Source organism: Podarcis muralis, chromosome 5 (assembly GCF_964188315.1).
Source record: "Podarcis muralis chromosome 5, rPodMur119.hap1.1, whole genome shotgun sequence".
In the NCBI taxonomy this organism is placed as follows: Eukaryota; Metazoa; Chordata; class Lepidosauria; order Squamata; family Lacertidae; genus Podarcis; species Podarcis muralis.
Window position 1 is genome coordinate 41,545,724 of NC_135659.1, and position 15,335 is coordinate 41,561,058.

A 15,335-nucleotide genomic window follows, 5' to 3' on the forward strand; every position below is an offset into this window, starting at 1 on the left:
CCAAATTCCATTTTGAAATTTGTTATGTGCCAGGCCCAGAGAACGTCAGGGCGGACACTCTCTCACGCAAACCAGAGTATTTGGAGGGGGAGGGGGCAATCGAAGAGAGACATGTCATCCCTGAGGACCGCTGGGTGTGTGGGGCGGCGTTGGTGGGGCAACGAGAACTGGTAGAGGAAATGGAAAATGATGAATATGCCCAGGATAAGCTCAGAGGTCTCAGGGGGGAGGGCGAGAGCCCCGGAGGTTTTGAGGAAAGAAATGGGGCATTGTATTACAAAGGGGCACTGTATATACCCGAAGGTGAATTGAGGGGGAGAGTACTCAAGCAGTTGCACGATAGCCCCACGGCGGGACATTTTGGGCAACACAAGACCATGTGGTTGGTTACCAGGGAATTTTGGTGGCCCAAGGTGAGGGAAGATGTAAGGGAGTATGTAAGAGGGTGTGACCAATGTCAGCGAGCCAAAGGGGAAAGAAGGGCGCTGGCAGGGTTATTAGAACCATTACCCACGCCTGAACGGCCCTGGGAAGCGGTATCGATAGATTTTATGACGGATCTGCCGAAGTCCAAGGGGAAAACAGCCATCATGGTAGTAGTAGACCTGTTAACTAAGATGTGCCACTTTGTAGCATGCTCACATGCAGTCACAGCGGAAGAAACCGCGAAGTTGTTTGTAGAACACATCTTTAGGTTGCACGGCGCCCCCTTGAGGGTGATCTCAGACAGGGGCAAACAATTTACTTCCAGGTTCTGGAGGAAGCTCATGAGCTTGCTGCACGTGGAAGTCAATTTTTCGACTGCCCGGCACCCTGAAACCAACGGGCAGGCGGAAAGAGCAAATGACATCCTCCAACAATATCTGAGGTGTTATGTCAATGACAGAGAGAACGACTGGGTCGAAAAGTTGGCGCTGGCAGAATTTGCCTACAATAATGCGGAGAATGTGTCCACAGGGATGAGCCCCTTTTTGGCTAATTACGGGTGTCACCCCAGGGCATTTCCAGGGGATGGAGGGGAGAGATGGAGCATCCCAGCGGCTGAACATTTTGTAGAAGAGATGGAAGCGATCCATCATCAGCTCCAGCTCAACTTAGAAAGGGCCAAGGCACAATATAAGAAGCAGGCAGACAAGAACAGAAGGGAAGGTGAAACCATAAGGGTGGGGGATCAGGTGTGGCTGTCAACCCAAGGGTTGCCGTTCAAAGGGGGTTGTAAGAAATTGAGACCCAAAAGATTGGGACCCTTTGAGGTCATTCAGCAGATCAACCCAGTGGCTTTCAAACTCCGGTTACCCAACCACATGAAATTGCACCCAGTGTTCCACAGGTCGTTACTGTCACCGTACAGGGGGGGGATGTGAAGGGGAGCACGCCAGGGAACCCGCCTTAGAAGAAAGGGAAAACAGCAACCATGTAGCGGAAATCCTCGATTCCAGGTGGAAGGGAAATCAGGTGGAGTATTTGGTGGCGTGGGAAGGGGAACCGGAGTCAGAAAACACCTGGGTGACTGCAGGGGAGGTCAATGACGAGGTTTTAATAGAAACGTTCCACCAAAGATTCCCGAGGAAACCTCAGCCTGTAGCAAGGTTTAGGAGGGAGTATTTCGGCACCACCGACGAGGAAGAGGAACTGGAAGGATTCGCGGATTCGGAGTTGGAAGAGGGAATGGACTCCGATGACGAGGAGTACCGAGTGACCAGGGACAGCAACAAGTGGAGGGAAGTGTTCGAGACTTCGGAAGATGAGGGAGGTTCTTTCAGGGGTTTTACCTCCTCACCGCCCGTAGGGGAGGAGACGGGAGGGGGTGAAGGGGGCCCTGGAGGGGAGGTGGATGTCAGGGAACTGCCATCGGAAGGACAGGAGGTGCAAAGGCTCACTGAGGTTGAGAGAGACATAGCAGCTGAAGAGGGAACCAGTAGGGGGAGAGGAGGAACTCCAAGGGAAAGTGAGTCGGAGGGATGGCTCATAGACGCTTCCAGCGAAAACAGTGGGGCGGTCTCAGGACCTCCTATAGGGACACCCACTCCTCGCCGGAAACTGTCACGCCGAGAGTCCAGAAGACGTGTTTCCGTTAAGGAGCTTTTATGTTGGAAACGATTCCGAAAGCAACCACTTTCGGATTCTGCTAGCGACTGATGCAGCCATGCCAGAGGGGCTCCGTCACAGGCAGAGGTTTGAAAACCTGATCAAACTCTGAGGGACTTGCATTTTACGCACAAGCAGCTCATCATCCCATTACAACACCTAATAGATAAATAAATAACCCCCTCCCAAAAAACCCCCACCAATGTCCCATTGAACAGGTGAGTTTTAATTTTGGATAAGTATACATAAGATTACTCAGTAAATCTATAAATAAGTTTTTAAAAACCAAATCCATCTCTCATGTTAGCTTATTGTAGGGGCGGGGAACTCTAGGCCTGGGGGCCAAATCCAGCCCTCCTGACTCTGCCCAGGCCGTCCCTCTGCCCCAGGCCATATCCCTCATCCTCCTGATACATGCCCTTAATTGTGGGGTTGTTTTTTCCCCCAGGCTTGAATATATCTTACCTGTAATAATGCCACAGGCACTGCCTTCCCTGCTTTTGACCACACCTACCACTAGGATATGCTCCTCAGAAGATTGCCCATCAGGGAATACAGACCTGGAGCTGGAAAAGTTCCTTATCCCTAGCTTAAAGGGACAAATAAAGCTTTCATTACGCTAATTGCAAATTTTCAACTCGAGAGAGACAGATGAACTCCTGTGGAGAAAATGCCAAGCAACAGCTCACATCTCTTAGAAAATACTTTCTTTTGATGGGAGACAAGATAGTAGCTATCCCAGCATTCAAAATCAGAAGTCGTTTAAAGAGAAAAAGAAAAATATGATCTCTTTGCAAATTTCAGTTGCGGGCTGACTGACCTCTACATTGTTTGTACACTTCTTCGCCTCTCAGGATTTAATTAAAACTTTCCTACATGGATAACAAGTTTAAGGAAGAGGACCAGCACTGTGAAGTTGAATCCAAATGCTCCAGAGGAGGTTGTTCTGCACCAAAGGATTTGCTTCATATTCCTGAATACCTGATACTGCCTTTAGAAAACAGCTCTTATATTATTAGTGATCCTCCCAGCAATGTCACGGTTCCACTTGACTGAAACAGAGATCTGATTTTAAAAGCAAAGTATGTGCAAAGTTCTGTCAAAACACCTGAGAGGTTTGAGTTTATCATTACAGCTGGTAGATATATGCCTTTTTACAGTCAGATCCTGGCAGGCACAGGATTGGCGTGTGTGTGTGTGTGTGTGTGTGTGTAAGTGTGTAAAGGCTTCCAACTGTTAAGAAGATGAGATATCCCCTCACTCCAGTGCTGACAGCCTTCCTCTTTGAAAGGATTGCAACAGCTGTCAGTCAGTCAAGCAGTTTTGCACGGCAGAGATGAGAGACTGTTATGTGTGTTTTGTCATTGGTCTTATACTTGTAAGCTGCTTACAAACCACCTTGGCAATGAAGCAGTATATAAATAAAAAGCCCCAGCCACCAGTTCTGTATACTAAAGGCTTTGGAGAACCTTTCTCTGCCTGGCTCCAGAACAGTATTTGACCAGTAAAATGCTGCTGTATGGAAGGGGGCGGGCAGGACTTGAAATGTAGGATTCTAAAATGGCAGATAGTGCAGAGTGGCCCAGCTCTCTCCCACATGCTTGGGAGGAAATGATGCTTCACTGCAGGTCTTGGTTTGAACAACAGCTGCTCAAATGAGAGAGGATGGTTGGGCTAACTGACAACATATGGTTTCTGGGTGCAGTGGGATATCTAGGTCTTGCAATGTGTTATTTACTGAGAATGTTGGCCTAGGTTCTCAAGCCTGATGGGTGAGTGTGAATGGCTTTAATTTCCCAGACTTTTGTTCCCAGACTTCATGCAAACCCAGGATTGTGATGCGGCACTACAGATCATCCAATGGAGACTTCATGATGACATTCTTACATTTTTATTATACAGAGAGAAAATATTTTCATTTAAATGTTTTAAATCTTTTATTTTGTTATGTTTCTGCACATATTATTGGATAGCACATAAAAGGGTGATTAATCAAATGCCAATGCAGAATTTCAGCCTGTGCTGCTCCTCCATCATTCAGCCAATGGAAACACGAAAGCATCTCACACAGCTGTCTCCCCATGTAGTGTACAGCAGCGTCCCTGGGAAAAAGTACTTGCTATTTCCACAGGGCATGGGAAATTACTATCTGAATGCTGTGCTGTCATTCCTCCCCCTCAAAATTCTAGGTGCATGTACACATCACAGCGAATAGTCTGGTATTCTGTGAATTTTCTATAGCTGTGAATATGCAGCATCTGTAGAAGTAAACTAGTTATTGTTGGCCAGTGCAGTCAGTTGAACCTAATAATCCTTTAAGTTACTGGAACCAAAAAGCATTCAGTTTTCTATCCAGGCCCATATGTAAATCATATAATGGTATATTCTAATAGTCAACCCTTTGCTGTATAATAAGTAGTTTAGTTGAGCAAAATATAGCATGATGAGAGTAAGGGAGGGAATCATTAATTTCCCCCCAAATGTTAAGGTCAATAAATGTGCAGGCAGGCAGAAGTAACACAATGTCATGTAGTTCAAGCTTTTAATTGTAGTCACTGAAGTCAATGTGCATGGCTAGAGCCAGCAATTTTAGATTTCTGAAAAGCCTAAACTAGCTCTCAACACTTTGCTTCTTTGCATGAAATCCCATCTTTAGTCTTAGTGTGTGCATTTTTCATGCATCCTGTATCATTTGAGTCCTTTCCTGCATAACTAATTCTTCTCCCTGTTCTTCACTTGACAGATTGAAAACTCATTATGTACACATCTGTATATCCAAACAGATTTCAAAAGTATGTACTGCATATATTCCCCCAGAGTCTGCATTTACATTTGATAGGTGGCTTTTGCTGACAATTCTGCTTCGCTGCTCTGTGTTCATCTGGACCACCTACCTAGACCAGCTCTTTGGAGAGCCTTTAAACAGGAGATGCTAGATCACACATGGATAGCTGGCAAAGGAGGATGAGGGCGTAAATGCTATTTCATGACAGAAGGCATGGTTAGCATAAAGGAGACCATGGGGTCCTTCCACTGCCAGCTCACTAGTTGATGCCCACAAGGAAGGAGTTCTTAATTAGCTCCTGTTGAGATGCCGCAATCCTGCTCCTGAAGGGAATTTGTTGATTCAGCATCTTAATCCTCCATGGGATGGGTGTACCTGACCCAGCCTAAAGCTCAGTCGGCCATTTAGGTCAGGTTAGGATTGTGGGTAAAAGCCTCAGCGCCTAGGGCTTGCCGATCGAAAGGTCGGCAGTTCGCATCCCCGTGGTGGGGTGCGCTCCCGTTGCTCGGTCCCAGCGCCTGCCAACCTAGCAGTTCGAAAGCACCCCCGGGTGCAAGTAGATAAATAGGGACTGCTTACCAGCGGGAAGGTAAATGGCGTTCCGTGTGCTGCGCTGGCTCGCCAGATGCAGCTTTGTCACGCTGGCCACGTGACCCGGAAGTGTCTCCGGACAGCTCTGGCCCCCGGCCTCTTGAGTGAGATGGGCGCACAACCCTAGAGTCTGTCAAGACTGGCCCGTACGGGCAGGGGTACCTTTACCTTTTTTAGGATTGCTGAGTTTAGTTTTAAACGTCAAGTGTTTTGGCATCTGGCTTTCTATTTGTTTGTGTGGGTTTGGTTTTTTTACTTAAGTAATTCATCTCGCAAAATAGACAATGATCAATCTGCAAATGTGCACTCACACTTGGTGCTGTGTGTGTATCTCCTTGCAGAATTCACAGTAGGGAAAGAAGATCAAGGAATCGTGGATGGACTAGGCGAGAGGTCAGATTAAAGTGGGTAAGGGCTGAGGTAGCTGTGTTTCCAGGCGCCTAAGATTTCTTTCTAGAGCCTGTCCAGCTATAACATTCCTCTTGTAGGATCCCTGAACCTCAGCTCCTGTAGCCAGATGGACTACATTAAGCCAACAGTACATTTCAATACATCTAGAATTTCAATCCAAAATGACAATATGCCTTGAGAGAGCCATTCCCCTTGTTGCTTTCGTTTGTACTACTACAAAGCAATTTTGAGGGCTCAAATTTTAATCGGAGCAGCGGCACCAAAGGAGGAGGTGCTTAATCCTCCTCTTCCTGCCCCCACGACCTTTTCGTGATCCAAAAGAGGTGTACTTTTAAAATAAGTAGGACATGACTGGATAACCAAATCGGAACGTTGTGGGCTCAGTTTCACCTCGAAAGCCTTTTGACAGAACTCTGGCACACCTCCTGTTGCAATATTCTCTCAGGTCACAATCGAAGCATTATCTAGACCTTGGCGAGTTTTATTAGCTATTATGAAATCTTTCCCCTTCTAATGAGATCTCCCCCACCGACCCCAACAATAAGCCTCAAAAACTGGCAGCTGACTTGAGTGTGCTTTGCAGCTTGGAAGCGGTGTGGTGACACTTTGACGTTGTTTGTTCAGTTTCCTCACACAAAGCTCCGTTGCCAATAGTCAGGTCTTTCGTCCAACTTGGGTCTCAGATGAGGCATGTTCATGTTTTCCTTGATTTTGTTAATCTGGCCTGTTTTGCGGTTTGGCAGAGCCCACTCTTGCTCAGGGGCAGCAGTGTGGCACAGTACCCCTTTCTCCCTACTACCTCTCACTGCCGTAAGCGACAGCTGCCATCACTGGCAGAGTTAATGGGGACCCTGCCCCACCAACCTCAGCCAACTCTCCACCCCACCTGCCTGCCTGCCTCCTTGCTTACAACTAGTCAAGGGGTGGCTAGTGAACAACTAGTCAGCAGGGTTTTAAGTGGGTCTCCTTAAACCACAGGATCACTCTGGAAAGGGCTTTCCTCCCACTTCTGCCTGCTCTTACAGATGCTACTCATTAAACTGCAGCTGAGGTATAAAATCAATCTTGCTGAATGCTCAGTAATGACAACAGATGCATTGCTGATTTTTCTGGTCCTTCTGCACAGATTCAATGTCTTCACTGGTTCTCTGTAGACTGATGGTATAACAAGGAAGAGATGAAGCCTCAGCCAAAATAACCTCTTCAGAATGGGACACTGCTGTTATTATTTAGCATCTCTACTAGGTATGGTGCCTTCCAGGTACTGTTATAGACTGCAGCTTCCCCCAGCCCTGCACTTGGCCATGCTGGCTGGGGCTGCTGAAAGCTGAAACTAGCAACGTATGGTGGTCAGTGCATTGAATAAACTCTTGGGCTCCCAATTCACTTCTACGCAAACAACCATCTTTGCTGTGGCATCCGTTAACACTCAGAATCACCCATGATGTTGTAGCATAAGACAATCAAAGCTGTTTCACTTTGCTTTCCATTCACACTATTTAAAAAAAACAACCCCCAAAAGTGTAGTCAGTGTGACTTTAAAATGCAAATGTGGTTGTTACTTTTATTTAGTAGCATGAACAAACTTGATTTTGTTTGTTTGGCATCAGGGAGTTTGGCAGTTGGGTATGTGAGAAACAGAGTTTGGGGGTGATCATGAGACAGATAGAGAGATACTGTGATTGTATTTGTGTGTTGGAGATCAGAGCCCATCTCTGCCATTGGACTTGGGTTCTGGGACAAGTTATTTTAGCTTCACCACTTTACCTCCTGTGAAATGGGTTTCTGTTGCTTTGAAGGGATGGCTTTGCGTGTTCCTTTCTGCCTTGTGCTCAGGTTCTGCGGCAAGTTGTCTTTTGCCATCACAAGTTTGCTTCCTGTGAAATGGGTTTCTGAACAAGCAGATAACTGTGGCTTCAGAAAGTGGCTTTGTGTATTGGGGATCAGTGTCCCACCTTCACACCCATTGCCTTGTGCTCAGGTTCTGGAGCAAGTGTACCTGTCTTTTAGCATCTCCAATTTGCCTCCTATGGGTTGGGTTTTTTGTTGGAGCAGAAAGCTGTCACTTAAGATGCATGGTTTGACATTTGGGTCTGAAAGCCAACTTCTGTGTTGTACAAAGGTTGAGATCACTTGTCCCCATCTAGTCCAGACAGCTGTCTTGTCTGTAGCATTGGCCAGTAGGGATAGCAGGGAAATTTGTTTAGGTAACCTACCCAGTTTGCAATTCCCAAATAAAATACAGTAAGCCCACAACTTATGCACATTTAACATGTGCACATTCAACTTTATGCTCTTGGCAAAAAGTAAAATATAAAAGGGCATGGAAAGGGGGTAGCGTCTGGGGGGGGGAGGAGTCTTTGGCAGTCCCACCCACCATTGAACCCAATGTGTTTTGGCTTTAGGCATGATCCCCAGAACGTAACCCCCACGTAAGTGGTGGGCTTACTGTACACAGCAAAACACACCTATCCTTCAAAATTTCTACTTCTCTTAATTTTTTTCAGTGCAGTTGTCCAACCCAACATGCATCCCCCCGAAAAAGGCATATGTTAAGGAAAAGTGCACACAAAAATGCTTATTTTAGTGAAAATAATGTCCCAAAATTGGGGGGAAGCTGATTGGAAACAAAATGTATATTTTAGGCAAAATTGCAGAGTAATGCTAGGTGAAATACATGGGAAAATGCACATGAATTTTCATACAGTATTTAAAAGAAGATTGCAAACTAAGGTGGAAACGGGGAGAACCAAACTGAAGATTAGGGGGCGGGGGAGAGTGAAATGAAATGAAATGAAAACCAATTTATCTGTGCCTTTGAAAAGGTTAAAAGCAACCAGCCATGACTGAAAACTGTACTGGAACCCCTTTCCCTCCCTGTTTGTTTGTTTGTTTGTTTGTTTGTTTTGTTTTTTTGAAAGGTGCATTTAGTTCCTTCAAAGAGAGGAGCTGTACAGCAGGACCAGGTGGAGGAGGCAGTGATGATCGTTTGCCTCACAAGTTGTGTTTTCTTTCTCACACACAAGGTAGTGTCTTCTAATAACATCTGTGAGAGGAAAGGGGTCCCAGTCCCAGCAGTGGCAAACACACTGTATTGCTTTCCCAAGGCATCAATGGCTACTAGTCGGGTTAACCTCAGCTTAAGAACTTAACCTCGGGTTAAGAACTTAATTCGTTCTGGAGGTCCGTTCTTAAACTGAAACTGTTCTTAACCTGAGGTACCACTTTAGCTAATGGGGCCTCCTGCTGCCGCCACCACGCTGTCACTGCACAATTTCTGTTCTCATCCTGAAGCAAAGTTCTTAACCTGAGGTACTATTTCTGGGTTAGCAGAGTCTGTAACCTGAAGCGCCTGTAACCTGAAGCATCTGTAACCCGAGGTGCCACTGTATACTACCTCTAGATACCAGTTTCTGGGCATCACAAGCAAGAGAGAGCCCTTGTCCTAATGCCCTGTATGTGGGCTTCTCATAGCCATCTGCTTGACCGCTGTGAGAACAGAATGCTGGGCTAGATGGACCTTTGGCTTGATCTGTAGGAACGTAGGAAACTGCCTTATATGTAGTGAGACCATTGGCCCATCTAGCTCAGTACTGTCTACACTGACTGGCAGCAGCTTTCCAGGGCTTCAAGTAATGGACATTCCCTGCCTTACCAGGAGATGCTGGGGATGGGACCTGGGGCCTTCTGAGTGCACAACCTATCTTGCAACAATAAGCTACAGTCGGACCTTGGTTGTCAAATGCCTCGGTACTTGGACATTTTGGCTCCCGAACACCGCAAACCCGGAAGTGAGTGTTCCGCTTTGCGAACATTTTTTGGAAGCCAAACGTCCAACACGGCTTCCGATTGAGTGCAGGAAGCTCCTGCAGCTAATCGGAAGCCACACCTTGGTTTTCAAACAGTTCCAGAAGTCAAATGGACTCCTGGAATGGATCATTTTGACAACCAAGGTACCACCATATTGCCCTTCTTCCACTGAGCTATAGCCTTTTCCAGCAGGACTGCTTTTACTTTCCTATGCCATTACTTGGCATTTTTTTCTGCCTGCTGTCCTGTACCTTTTGACAGCAGTGTATTAGGCAGAAGCCCAGCAGATGAAACAGTTCCATGCTGGGATAACCTCCCTAACCCTAACCCTGCCGTGCAGCTGTTAAAACAAACCTTTCTACCTACATAAGACCTACAGCTACAAGGCAGATCAATGTGGCATCTATCATTGTTCTTAATTCAGAAAATAAAACTTGCCCTTTTAGCAGTACTTGCAGACTACAAGTAAATCAGACACTAAGTTGAACATTTAATTAAGGCTGCAATCCATAACTTTTTATTAGATGATAAAACTTACTGAAATCCACAGTGTCTGAATTCTGAGGGAATATTAATGCACAATACAGTGGTACCTCGGGTTACATATGCTTCAGGTTACATACGCTTCAGGTTACAGACTCCACTAACCCAGAAATAGTACCTCGGGTTAAGAACTTTGCTTCAGGATGAGAACAGAAATCGTGCTCCAGCGGCGCAGCAGCAGCGGGAGGCCCCATTGGCTAAAGTGGTTCTTCAGGTTAAGAACAGTTTCAGTTAAGAACGGACCTCCAGAACGAATTAAGTACTTAACCCAAGGTACCACTGTATAATCATGTTTCTGTTTGGGAAGGTTTGTGATAAGAGGTAGAACCAGGCTTTGCTTGTCTTACCCAAAATAATTTTTATGTTTCTGCCACTGTTAATTTTTGGCAGCCTTTTAAATAATCCTTTCGAAAAAAATAAATAAAAAATAAGATAATTCTTTCACAACTTGGTTCAGGCATTTCCTCTTGGGAGTTAATCAGATGTTTTGTTTCTCTTGGAGCTTCAAAAATAAGACAATCCTTCTTTGGAAAGTATATGAAGATTCTTGCAAATGCCATGTTTGCACCATGCCTGAACACGAATTCTATTTGCATCCTTCTGTGTTATCACAGTAAAGGTTGTATTTGCTTTTCAAGCAAGGTCATTAGTCAGCTGACCAACTCTTTAGCAGCTGGAGTGACTACATGTTTTGCCAGTGTAACTCTGGACTTTTCAGGAGTGTTTGGAGCGCTTCCTAGAAAGAGAAGGCTTGTCTGGGTTTCTTTTCTTCCTTTTGATTTGGCAGCTGGGAGGATATGAAGGTAACCTGGCCAAATACTTCTGTTAACTGCCAGTTTGAACTCCAATAATGAAATGCCGAGTTAAATTGCTGCAATGCAGTTGCAAATGATAGGCAGTATCAGAAAGCTGTTGCAATAGCTCTTAACGAGAATGCATTAACTTGTCATCCCACTGGGGAGAAATGATCTTGGTTTCAAAATACTGTTTTTAAATGCTTCTAAATGATCAAAGGGTCCTTCCTTGCAGTGAATGCCACAGGCATTGATCTTAGTGACTCTATGCATTGTCAGTTTGGAAGTGGCAAACCATTGCTGCCAGCTCGGTGGAACTTAATCCTACATGTGCATAGATGAGAGTTAGTAACAGTGAATAATATGGTGCTTACTTCTGAGTAAACATGCACAGGATTCCACTGTAGTTTGACATGGTGTTGAATGTTTTGGATTTTTAGATTCAGTTTACTTGTTGTTCTTCAGTTGACGCAAATATAAAGCAAACTACAGCTGTCTCTATAAACCATGTCCTTGTGAATGAGAAGCGAAGGCTTCTCATGATGTTGATGTTGACAATTTCCACATCTAATTGATACACATATTCTACATCTTTGTTATATCATTTTCTGTATATATACTTATTTTATAGAACATATTTTCAAATGGATACGTCCACTAAAATTAAAGATGTCACTTGTGCTTACACAATGATTGTCTAGAGTTTAAACTGAAGGTTTCCTGGTTCTGTTCTACTGACACACTGTTCAGATAATCCTGCACAGAAACTTATTTCTACTGATGTATATGATTTATGGAACCTAGCAGTACTGCTGAAAACATGGCTACTAAGCAGAGACAACACCACAGAAGCTTCTCTAAATCTTTTGAATAATCATTGACAAGGATGGGGGCTTGTTTTATGGCAAAAGTCAGGTAGCCACAGTCTGTTGTATTGACATGGGTATGTGTGCTTTGTTAGCAGAAAAACAATAATGTAAGCAGTCTAAGGACTGATTCATATGTTGTTGTCGTTTGCTTGCTTATTTCCCCCAAACCTGGCAGCCTTCTCCAACCTTCAGATCTTCTGGACTACAGTTCCCATCAGCGCCAGCCAGCACGACTGATGGGAATTGTAATCCAAAACACTGGGCAGCCATCAAGTTAGCAAAGGCTGAATTATGATTTACTGTGATGTGTGAAATACATATCCATGGATGTTCATCTATAAATGGGAATTGGAAATATCTGTCAGTTTGCTGCCCTTTAGAGGTGTCTATAATCAGCTGCTTGAGGCAGAACCCTAGGGAAGGACCCTGGCAATATCTTGTCATGTCTATAATTAGTTTCTCTTCCGGCCCCCCCACCTTGCTTTTTAAACTAGGAAAGCTGTAGTACACAGCACATTAATTATAGGCCATGTCCCAGAGTAATCAATGCTTCCAACAGTAATAAGATGAATGATTACTTATCACCTCAACTTCTACTCAACATGCATCTCCTCAGCATTTCTTCCTCTCCTCCATCTTCCCCTCCCTTTACCTCCCCAATTTCTTTCTGAATTTCCTTTGGTCTTGTGTGTTGTTGCTTAGCAGTGAAAAATGATCTGATAGCGATACGCCCGTATCTTCAGAGCAGGAACTGTTACAGTTAGAAGAGAAAACATTGATTTAAAAGATGCCTGGAAGTGCTTACTGGATAAGGACTCAAAGGATAATAATTTCACTCCATGCAGACGGAAACTGTCTTAATAGCTCTGTGTTTAAAAATAGATTATTCTGGTGAAGTGAGCAGTTTGTACATAAAGAAGTAATCGAAAGGAAGTGTCTTAGGTCTTGAAATAACTATAATTGTATTGTTTAACAGTTTCTACCCCCTCCTCTTTTTTTAAAGGTGGACTACATGTCTTCAGATGATGTTTCACTAATGGCTTGACATCTGTGGTCTGGACAGCAGTCGTCATTATGGAGAATACAGATGGTATGGATACAGAATTTAACTTTAATTGAAAGGCAGAAACTTTATACTGTTCATTTTTCTTTTAATTGCTAAACGATTAAAGAACTCATGCTTTTTGAATTAGACTTTAAAAAATGTTCAGGCCCCAGTTTTGAATACTCACCCAATCTTTGTTCAAAATCTGTAAGTGCAAAGGGAAAACAGAGTTCTTGCAGGAGGGGTCTGCTTCTGGACATTATGCCTGCAGAGAGAAGCTGATGGCCTTTCCCCCTAAAGGTAAAGGACCCCTGGATGGTTTAAAGTCCAGTCAAAGGCGACTATGGGGTGCGGTGTTCATCTCGCTTTTCAGGCCGAGGGAGTCGGTGTTTGTCCACAGACAGTTTTCCAGGTCATGTGGCCAGCATGACTAAATCGCTACTGGCACACGGAGGACCATGACGAGTGCCAGAGCACACAGAAATGCCGTTTACCTTCCTGCAGTAGCAGTACCTATTTATCTACTTGCACTGGTATGCTTTTGAACTGCTAGGCTGGCAGAAGCTGGGACAGAGCAACGGGAGCTCACCCCGTCATGCGGATTCAAACTACTGACCTTCTGATTGGGCAAGCCCAAGAGGCTCAGTAGTTTAGACCACAGCACCACCCCTTAAAAATAAGAGGAAACAAGAGGAGCATTTCAGTACTTTGGGGCTGAGGGATAACTTCCTCCATTGGAGAGAGGCCTTTGTTCAGTGGGAGAGTGCATGTTTTGCAAGCATAAGTTCCCAACTGCAATCCCAGACATTTCTGCTTATGAAGACTGAGGTAGCAGGGCTGAGAAAGACCTCTACCACGGATATCGGAGAGCTGTTGCACTTCAGAACCGGCCTACATGGTCCTGTACTCTTAAGGTCAAAATACATGCCATGTTATTCAAATCATTGGGTGCCAAGGGTCAACTTTCCTCGAACTGTGAACAGCAATTTAGGGAGTCCCAATTCAGACCCAGACCCTGGTGGGGTCAAAGGATAAAAAGCCTTCCTTATACACCACAGTGCTGACTGTCATTGCTGACTATCATGGAAGGCCAAACAATGTCAATAATGACACATCTTGTTTGCCCCTGAATCAGTATATGGTTGCCTGAGACAATATGTATTCGGGCCACTCCTCACTTTTTGCTCATGGGTCTTATACATACCTAAGCAAGAAAAGTAAACTGAGCCATGAGGTCTGTTGAGCAGGAGTTGCGCTTTGAGCTCCACTCAAGAAGATAGCTGCTTTTCCTGATTCCCTTCTGTCTGGTTTTGTTTAAATGCACCAGGCTCTTAGCCTGGGAACTTGTGTGCACACAGAGGCTTTTTAAATATATATTTAAGGGAGATCAAGGCTGACTCCCAGGAACCAATCTGTTCAGTTTGCTCTTTTCCAGATCAACCTTGTATGCATGTCTTAAAGCATTTGACATGGTTTGAAAGCCAGTGCTGAATATATTAGTGATGCTGAGTGTAATGGTAAAGGTTTATTATACATTAGGATCATGCAGACTTTAAAGCAAATATGTTGTGTGGATTGCAAAAGCTGTCATTTACATAATTACCAAGTAGAGTGATTATTTAGCAAATTCTTGATGACTTTCGGTGGTACAATTACATGATTCAGCCCTTGAAAACAAGATTATACATTTGCCCATGCCTCTTCGGGACTATATATCTAAGCTGACTGTACAGAGATGTCTCAGATGACAAATTGCAAGCCATGTTTCCCCCTCTCTTTTTGCCTTTTGGATAGAGGCTAACTGCACAGTGATTTAGTGAAACTGCCTTGCAGTTGTGCCTGGAGTTACAGCCAGCATTTCAATAAAAAAAAAGGGGGGGGGAGTATGCATGCTGATATAGGCTGATTTTCAGCAATACTGCAGTGGCTCTATGCTGTTGCAGCCTTAGAGCCAGCTGGGAGAGGGTTTGGGGAAGTCCATAGGGACCTCGCCATAGAATATTGGGCCCTCCTTATCTGGCATTCATCTGTTTCGTTCATATCCTTTATTCACAACTCCTATCATCCTAATGATAGAGGGTTATGCTGATGAAACACAGCGAATGGGAAACTATGCATTTCCATATAGTCACCGTGATGTGCTCTGGAAGAGATGGGCACAGGGCTAAAAGAAGCCCTCTTCCCTCTTTTCCCGGCCTTCCCTTGGTATGTACATTATGCCATGTAGAACTGGATGCTTGTGAGTGGAGCTCCTTGGGCACTAGGTCAGAAAGTGGCTGAGTCTGTAGGACTCTGTGTTATGACCAGATGGCCAGCCAGAAAAGGAGGAACACAGGAAGCTGCATTATACTGAGTCAGACCATTATGCCATCTAGCTACTCTGTTTGGTCTACTCTGAC

At 44.7% G+C, this 15,335-nt stretch overlaps 1 protein-coding gene across 5 annotated transcripts in view; it reads left to right on the forward strand.

The window, feature by feature from the left end:
- Window positions 1-15,335, forward strand: part of KANK4 (KN motif and ankyrin repeat domains 4) — a 47,051-nt gene that overhangs the window by 10,094 nt on the left and 21,622 nt on the right. For 3 of the 5 annotated variants that reach the window (XM_028733246.2, XM_028733245.2, XM_028733241.2), the window contains exon 2: window positions 12,895-12,981. In XM_028733246.2, coding sequence (XP_028589079.2) covers window positions 12,966-12,981 — 16 coding nt within the window. In that variant the 5' untranslated portion in view covers window positions 12,895-12,965. Of the gene's footprint in view, window positions 1-10,881; window positions 11,032-12,894; window positions 12,982-15,335 lie in introns of those variants that run through there. The other 2 variants (XM_028733243.2, XM_077928667.1) reach the window with 1 other exon arrangement.